The sequence below is a fragment of the Pipistrellus kuhlii genome, unplaced genomic scaffold, assembly GCF_014108245.1.
Source record: "Pipistrellus kuhlii isolate mPipKuh1 unplaced genomic scaffold, mPipKuh1.p scaffold_m20_p_1, whole genome shotgun sequence".
NCBI lineage: Eukaryota > Metazoa > Chordata > Mammalia > Chiroptera > Vespertilionidae > Pipistrellus > Pipistrellus kuhlii.
The window spans coordinates 169,519,332-169,527,966 of NW_023425404.1; the positions used below are offsets into that span (position 1 = coordinate 169,519,332).

The 8,635-nt window shown below is 53.1% G+C and overlaps 1 protein-coding gene across 1 annotated transcript; it reads right to left on the minus strand.

The window, feature by feature from the left end:
- Window positions 1–5,904: 5,904 nt before the first annotated feature.
- GSX2 (GS homeobox 2) lies at window positions 5,905–8,326 on the minus strand. The gene is made up of 2 exons (XM_036416433.2): window positions 7,546–8,326; window positions 5,905–6,841 (listed from the first exon to the last, which is right to left on the minus strand). The coding sequence occupies exons 1-2, from the start codon at window positions 8,114–8,116 to the stop codon at window positions 6,498–6,500; spliced, it is 915 nt and encodes a 304-aa protein (XP_036272326.1). The 5' UTR covers window positions 8,117–8,326; the 3' UTR covers window positions 5,905–6,497.
- Between the last annotated feature and the right edge of the window lie 309 nt (window positions 8,327–8,635).

Consider the following 8,635-nt stretch of genomic DNA (forward strand, 5'->3'; position numbering starts at 1 on the left):
AGCAGGCCAGGAGAGACTAGGGGCGGGGGGGGGGGGGGGAGGAATGAAAGAGAGAGAGGTGGGGGGAGAGAGAGAAAGAGAGAGAGAGAGGGGCAGGAGAGAGGCAGGAGAGAGGAGTGGGCGAGCACACCTCCAACTCTCCACTCCCTTCTCCCTAGTTATAACCATGCGCCTGGCTCAAGCGACTCATCAGTCCCTGCTGGAGGCGTTTGGAAGACTGGAGATGCAAGACCCTAATAATTAATTGTGGTCATTAATTAATTAAGGAGGAAAAGGGGGAGGCGGCTTGCTGCTGCCGGACCCCACACAATTTAAATTAGGCTTTGTGAAGGTGGCCTCCACAAGCCAGCCCTCCCCCTCCTTCCTTTCTCTTTCAGGCTCTCAAACATTTCCATGATAATCCTCAGCAGTCTGGGGCCGGCCCTGGCTGTACGTCCTCGCTACAGCCCTTCCCGGGAAACTGAGGCCAAGCTGGCTCCGGAGCCCGCTGCGGGCCACTGGCAGGGAGCTTTTTCCCATCAGGAGCTGCTTCCACCTGCCTTTTCTTCTCTACACCTGCTGTGGCTGTTTCTCCGTGAACTTCAGAAATCTAGCGGTTGCCTAAGAATCAGTCCCTTTGCAGTGCTCACACAGGCTAAATATTGCTACATTCTCTGTTCTCTTTGCCTCTCTCTCTCTCTCTCTCTCTCTCTCTCTCTCTCTCTCTCTCTCTCTCTCTCTCTCTCCCCCCGTTTCCCTCCCTCTCACTAGAGACTTGAGTTCCTTATTTGAAATGGTTGCAGCTAATACAAAGTCATCAAAGCACTATGGTTCTTGTCTTAAAGTGACAGCCCTCTTTATGGGGCTGTTTGAAATACGCCCCCTGCTTTTCAATGTCTCTCTATCCATCTTTGTCTGCTCTTCAGAAAAGCAGACAATATAAAGCCCAGCCTGGCGAGCTCCCCACGCTCAGGCCTGGGCAGTGCCAACCTCCGCCTTTAAGCAGATTGAAATTGTCACTGCTTCATTAATCTGAAACTAGTTACTTTCCTAAGCACACAGCACACACTTCCGATCTGTGGGGATTCGCTCAGAGGAGCCCCTGAGGCCTTCCTGGGTTTGGGATTTGGAAGGGTCAACAAAGGTACGGGGAAGGCTCTGGAAAACACAGGGCTCAGCTTGAAGAAAAGCAATGCCCAGTGCAGAGGACAAGCATGGACATCAATAGACAGACGGACACACAAAGCCCTATTTTCAGAGACAATGAGATGCCCAGAATTTGGAGGGTGCCCTTGAGAACAAGGAGTCCAGCTAGGGGGACACGCAAGTTTACCTACCTCCTCGTGGAGTAGCTTTCAGGACTGTGAGGTCCGAGGCTTCGGATTTTTCTTGCCCAAACAGAAGAAACTTGCTTCCAAATATGAGTCAAGGTTGGGTTTAATTTTTTTTTTCATCTGAGCTCTGAGTCCATCCTGATCCTAAGAGATGTCTTTAAATTCCTGTTCTTGTTGGCCCCTCCCCAGCCGCCCTCCATGAATCTCTGTGGAATTTCTCATTTTCTGTGAGAAAAGCTGCCTCTTTTCTTCATGCCTCCACCATTAACAAAAGTCAATACAAAAGATTTCTTTACTTTTAATATTTCCATTGGCTTGGAATAACAAGTTTTTGGATTCAACTCCCCCTAATTTAGGAAAGAGATGTAGGTATTCCCCCTGCCCCCAGAGGCTCAATTTTCAGTAATGTGAGCCTAAAGATTTATAAAATAAGTTTATATTAATTATGTTAATAGAAGCCTAGTAAATGCACCATTTAATTGCATGGAAAAAAATGCTCTCTTTTAAGAGGTCTGTCACCTTAACAGGTACATACAAAGAATCCCTGTGAATAATGAAAATAGGAACAATTGCTTTGATGCACTGAGCTGCATTCACGTTTAGAAGGTGTTAGGTTGTGTTTGGAGAGGATAGGAGGAGCTCCTTTTAAAGCAGCAACTGCTCCTTTAAGCCAAATTTCCTCTAGCAAATGGCTTCTATTGGAAGTGTAATTCTCCTCCTCTCACACCCTTAAGGTCTGGCCTAAGATCCAGCCCATTGCTCTCTCTAGTCTCCCCTCAATGTTCAGCTTTTTATTCCTTCCCTCAACCCAACTCTGAGAACCTACCCACCTCCCTCCAAAATATCTCCCAAGAAGTACGATGAAAAATGAGTGGAACCTGCAGGAAAGCTATAAATGGGGTTGGGAGGGGAAGGAAAACTGGTAAAAATAACTCTTCTCTTTAAAAAAAAAATATATTTTTATTGTTGATAGTATTACAGATATCTCCCATTTTACCCTTCCCCCTTTTACTCCTCTCCTCTCAGCCCCTACCCACACCCCCCCAGGTCTTCACTACCCTATTGCCTGTGTCCATGAGCTGTGTATATAAGTATATAAGTTATTTGGCTTATCTCTTATCATTCTCCCAACCCCACATGGAGGTGTGTCAGTCTGTTCCATGCTTCCATGCTTCAGGTCTTATTTTGTTGGTCAATTTCTTTTGTTCATTAGATTCCACAAATAAATGAGATCATGTGATATTTGTCTTTCTCAGATAACTCTATTTATAACATGACCATCACCAATAGTTATTTTTCTCTCTCACATATACTTATACATATGCACACATATACTCACACACTCATGTACATACATGTTACATACACCTATACATACTGTCGCCCTCTGTGACCTCTTTTAGCTAGAGCAATCACCTTTCTGGCAATTTCCTGACCACAAGGTGGACCAAACAAACTACAGTTCTAGTCCAGATCAGATGTAAAAGGGTAGAATTGGTAGGGAGTAGGACTGAGGGAAGCGGGGAGGAAGCCAGAAATCAAAGACTTGATGTCCCATATTTTTCTTTCTCCTAGAATATTCTTAGATGTCCTTGGAGGGATGAGGTGGGTGGGAACCAAGCTGTGATGACCACTTTAGAATAAGGGGAAGGGGGACTATCTTCACCAGTGTCTCTATCACCTGGGCCCATGGGCTCCCTAGGATGGGCTGCTGGGTGAAACCAAGAAGCCTTTCTGAGTGCCACTGTCAGTGTTGGGCTTGGCTTGGGTATGTGTTGGTCACTAAGTGGGTAGGTGAAGGGAAAAGGTCTCTGCTCCTCCTCTTTTCTCTGAATGTCTGGACTGGCTCAGGATGCAAGGGCAGGAAGTCATCCTCCCTGCTCTCCATCTCCCTCCCTCCAACTCTTTTCCTGTTTGAAGCTGCCATAGGACTTTTCTCCCAGAGGCAGACTCCACCACACTAATGGCTCCTGCAGCTCACTTCCTTCCTCTTCGTGGAGCAAGGTCCTGCTTTCTCATTCTCATTCTCTTTCTCTCTTTCCATTATGTGTCCATAGGCCCCTGAGAGGCCAGGGTTCGTGGGAACCGAGTCCTGTTTCTCAAGAGGGGGCAGTGAAAAACTGGCATACGGTGCTTTTCCGGTAGCAAAGTTGTCAAGGGTGACCCCATGTATCTTGAACAGTCTTCCCTAATAAACCTGGAGCCGCTTCCCTGGGAGTGTTTCATATCAAGATTGGTTAGCAGAGAGATCAACCAAAGGACTTATGTGCATACATATGAGCCTAACCAGTGGTGGGGGACAATAGGAGGGTGGGGGCATGAGTGGGGTGGGATTGGAATGAGGGGTTGAGGACAAATATATGATACCTTAATCAATAAAGAAATTAAAAAAAATATTGCTTAGCAGAGCATTTGTGTATCTGAGTGTTAGCCTAAGTATTCTTAACCTAAAGAGAAACTATAGGCCTTTAAAAGCAGACAGATTTCCAAAACCTTATTCTGATTTGCAAACTTCAAAAACATCAACTAATTTGGGGGAGAGCGGGGGGGATGGATGCAAAATCCACTCAGGATTCACTCAGAAAGTGATCAGAAGGTCGGTTGGGCATAGAATGTCCTGGGACAAATAGGATATCCCTACCGCACCCCTCCCCAACAACCTCAGGGGACCTTTCTTTGGAGATTGTCCAATGACTAGATAGGTATCTTTGCCAAGGATCTCTTTGCTTCTGGTGATAATTCATTGTTTACTCTCTCTTTCCAGCGCAATTTCCCTGAAGACAGGACGGAGAGGGGCTGAGACCAGGCAAGCAGCTCAAAACCAGTCCAGGAGGGCTGGTGCCCCATGGCCTTGGCTGGGCGGTGGAGCTGGCAGCGTGGGGCGTGGCCAGTGGGTGGCTGTGCGCTCAGGGCGGCGGCGCAGAGGCTAGGCCCTGACCTGGCGTGGACTTGGGGAGGGCCAGGTCCAAGCGCGGGTGGGCGACAGAGGGGGCGACCACGTGTGGATCGGAGGAGGAAGTGTCTGCCCACCGCCCAGGCGAGGCTTGGTGAGAGACAGGAGGGCAGAAAGCGGCAGCAGGGGCTTCCATCCGGAGCAGGAATTTCCCTTAAAGACTCCTTTGCTCCTTGACATCAAGTCCTCCCAAGGCGTACTGGGGCCTGGAGAGGCCTGTCTAGCGGGAAGGAAGAAGATGGGATCTTGAGAAAAGGCAGCGGGCTGCTGTGGGCAGGGCGAGGGGCCGCAGGCTGCGCTCCAGAGAGACCCACAGGCTGAGCCTCCCTGGCCCCCCGGGCGAGCTGGTTGCCCATAACCACTGTGCAGGGCCAGGCTAAGTCGCTGCACAAAGCGGCGCCCGCTCAATTCGGCACCATGAGGTCTGTCCTCCCTCCTGCCTCTCTGGGCCAGTGCCCGAATTGGAATTGATGGACAGGCCTGGAGTAGCTGAAAGGGGGATTTCCCCTCTCCCATGGGGAAGAGAAGGAAGGGAAGGAGGAAGAGAGAGAGGAAGAGAGAGAGAGACTCTGAAGGGAAAACCTGTATCACATCCTCTCCTGTCTCCTGCTTCCCAAATTAGCTTCCTGAGCTGTTTTAGAGTCCCAACCCCACCTGATGAGGTTTTGGTGACTACAGACCTAAAGTAATTCAAACCTCGAAGTCTGTATTATCTGTAAAAAGTTCCTGTGGTTTGACCTCTTGGGTGGAATCTTTACAGAAGCTAATCAGAAATGACACCGGTGGGCGTCAGCTTCCCGAAAAGGACTCTCCTGGTTTCCCTGCGCCCAGCTCTTTTCGATGCCAGGATCTGGCCGTGCCAGGCTGCGGCGGAGGGCTCAGCCAGTCTCCTCCGGACAGGTTTGCAGAATGAACTCCGGAAAGTGATGGGGAGAGGGGGACTGGAAAGGAGACAATTCAGGTTAAAGTTAGAGAGACCAGAAAAGAATTAAATAAAAATGAGAGTCCAGAGGCACACTTGAGCTGGTTTAGAAAAGTGAGAATGTAACCTTTTGTTTTCTTGGCATTGGTGAAAACCGCCAAGTTCTTAGGAATGGCCATGTTCTAGTCACAGCATTCTTTGTATGTTTCCATGTGCGCTTACAGCCTGCTTTGAAGGATAGTGCTCTCCCTAAAACTATTCCAGCCATTCAAATGTCTTCACATAATTCTGTTTTTAGTATGAAGAGAGACGAGGAAGAAGGGGGATAAAAGGGGGGGGGGGTGTTGCCACAGAAAATAAATACTAGGTAAGGAATTTTCACCTTTTCTAACTAAGTAAACTGAAAGGTTTGCCTGTCATTAATGTCAGCATCACTCTAAATGGAGTGATTCCTGTCAGCTGTGAGGAGGTTAGCTGTTTTGAGGATGGGGGTTGCTTCCTGGTGGATGGCATCAGGACTGAAGGTGTCTCCTTGGCAGAAGCTTCTGTTACACAGAAATCCTATAGCACCCCAACCTCCCTCCACCCAGTGCCCCCACGGTACCAAGTTTTAGTCGACACTTCCATCTGAATTCACAGACTTTCCCCCCAGTTCCCAGGGAGCGGGAGGCAGGGGAGGCTGGTGAGAGCAAACACCATGACTGCAAGACCTTGATTTTTGTTTCATTTATTTAAATAAATATAAATATGAATCTTATAGAAAACTATTCACATAAAAAGGGACTTCCATCCCTGGGATTTTAAACTCTCCCCAGGCAAGTTTTCAGAAAGCAAGACCTACAGGGTTTACTTTTTTAAATTATTTGCACACCAATGCTTTTATTTAAAAAACAAAACAAACAAAAAAAAAGAAACTAATCAGGAAACCCGGTGTTCTTATCAGGTTCTGAAAGACGGTAGGGAAGGGCACAGGACACTCGCTGTAGAAACAAAACCGGACAGTGCTAAACTTAAGCCAATAATGCGGTGTGTTTTTTTTTTCCTCCTGTTATATGACAAGACTGAGCGGAATCTAGGTTATTTACATTTAATCAAAATCTATTCGCATTCTCGAAAGCGGAACCCTAAACAAATAGGCCAAGGAGTGTAGATGGGAAGCGAAGGATCACCCGGCGGGTTCGCGCTGGGGACACTGGGCTCCGCGCTTTTGCCGCTGGGACCGCGACATGGGCGAGGATTTGACCCCTGGGTGCCTGCAGCCTTGGCTTAGTGGGTGCTTCCGGGAGCGGGTGCTGAGAGGAACCCCCCCTCACAAGGGGGAGATTTCCTTGTCCTCGGCGGCCGAGGCCGGCGACAGGGAGTCCTCATCCTCGGAGCGCGCGTAATGCGCTTGGCCGCCGCCGACGCACTTGCAGCCCCCGTGGCCGTTCCTCTGCGCACCCTTCCCCTCCTTCTTGTGCTTTACCCGGCGGTTCTGGAACCAGATCTTCACCTGCTTCTCCGACAGGTTCAGGTACGTGGCGATCTCTATCCTCCGGAGGCGAGACAGGTACATGTTGGAAGAGAACTCCCGCTCCAGCTCCAGGAGCTGCGTGCTGGTGAACGCCGTCCTCATCCGCTTGCCGTTGGGCACCTGGCCAACGTCCGAGCCCCCTGCACACGGGCCAAGACAGGGCAGAGAGGTCACTCCCAAGAAATGCGCTCCCACCCCACCCCATCCCCACTCCCACCCCCACCCCCACCCCGTGCCACCCCTCTCCAGGACCACTCCGGGAGCGCAACCAAATAGCTGTGTCTATCCATCCGTCGCCCTTCCCACTTCCTACCGCGCCGCTACTTGGCCTGGAAGGACAGAGATGCACGGAAGGGCCTTACTTAGGTGTGTGGAAACAGCAAAGCCGGACGGTTCAAGGGGGGCTAGAGAGGGCTGGCATAGTCAGATCACCCCCTTTCCGGCCTAGCGGAGAGGTGGAGGCCGCCCAGCTTAGCCCAAAGCATGGCAACGCTTTAACCAACTGAAGTTCCAACACCACACACACACACACACACACACCCACCCCCAAACATCAGCTAGTTGCTCAGCCCTCAAGTTCGACGTCCCCGAGGCCCCCCAAAGCGCGGAACACTTGGAGACAGGGACAAGAAACGAAGCGCACCAGGCTGCTCCGAGAGGCTGGCCAGCTAACTTCCACCTTGGTGGATGGAACTTCTGGGGACCACGTCCCAGTGACACTGAAAGCCCCTCCCTCCCCTCCGCCCCCCAAGCTCCCACACCCTCTGCTGCAGGAGGGAAGTTAGTTCCCTCCCGAGAGAGCCCAGCAGGCGCGGCGCGCAGGTGCCCCGAGCCCCCACCCTACCCATGGCGAGGCAGTGGAACCGCCGCGGGTCCGCCACGTTGTAGGTGGTGGCGGCGCAGACAGGTGCGTGGTGCTGCGTGTGCCCCAGGGCCGCCGCCGCCGCCGCTGCAGCCGCTGCCGCCGCCGCCGAGCCGGGCTGCTGGGGCTGGTGGTGGTGGTGGTGATGGTGGTGATGGTGCGAGTGGCTCACGCGCGGGCAGAACTGCGCGTCCCCAGGTCCCGGAGAGAACTGACTCTTGAGCAGGGGCAAGGCCCCGGAGCCCCCCGCCGCCGCCCCTCCGCTGCCACCGCCGGCCCCGGTGCCCCCGGTCCCTGCGCCCCCGCCGCCGCCGCCGGGGCCCCCCGGGGCCCGGGAGGAGTGCAGGTGCGAGGTGACGCAGAGCGGGCACACGCAGAAGGTGCCGCTCTTGCGGGACGCGCAGCCGGGCCCTGGCACGGACATCACCAGCGGGGACGGCATGCCCAGCGGGAGGAAGAAATCTGGCCCCGGGTGCGGCTCGGGCAGAGAGGGCGCGGGGCGGGAGGAGGAGTCCTTGATGATGAGCGAGTCCACATAGAAGGAGCGCGACATGTCGTTGGGAGGAGTTGGGTCGCTGGAGGGTCCCCGGCGGGCGGCGGCGCCCCCTCCCCTCTCCTGCTCAGAGCTCTGCCCGCGGGGCGCGGAGCCGGTGCAGCCGGTCAAGCCCTTGGGGGATGCGGAGGTGTCGGCGTCCGGGCTGCGAACAAAGGGGTCCCTGGAGAGGGCTGGTCCCGAGGTCCCCCGCCCGCCTGGCGCCCCGGCTCCGGGGTTTTATAGCCCCCACCCCGGCACGTGATGCGGTGGAGTACCGCTCGGCTCTGGCTCCTCGGCGGCTCCCCACCCTCGGGATAGGCTGCCCGAGTCACACACACACAACAGAAGCGGCGGCGAGGAGGGGCGGGCGCGCGGCAGGGAATAACTGGGAGGAGGGGGATTGAGGGGGGGGGGGGAGACTTTGCAAAATGTAGGTTTTGTTAATTTCGCGGGGAGGCCGGCCTCCTCCCCCTCTTTCTCCACGCTTTCCCCCGAGAAATCAGAGCTGAATCCTCCATCCCACCCTCTTCTCTATCC

Coding starts and splice junctions, on each gene's coding strand:
- GSX2 (XM_036416433.2), bottom strand. CDS start 8,116: ATGTCGCGCTCCTTCTATGTGGACTCGCTCATCATCAAGGACTCCTCC. Junction 6,842..7,545: donor GTTCCACTGCCTCGCCATGG/GTAGGGTGGGGG, acceptor GCCCGTGTGCAG/GGGGCTCGGACGTTGGCCAG.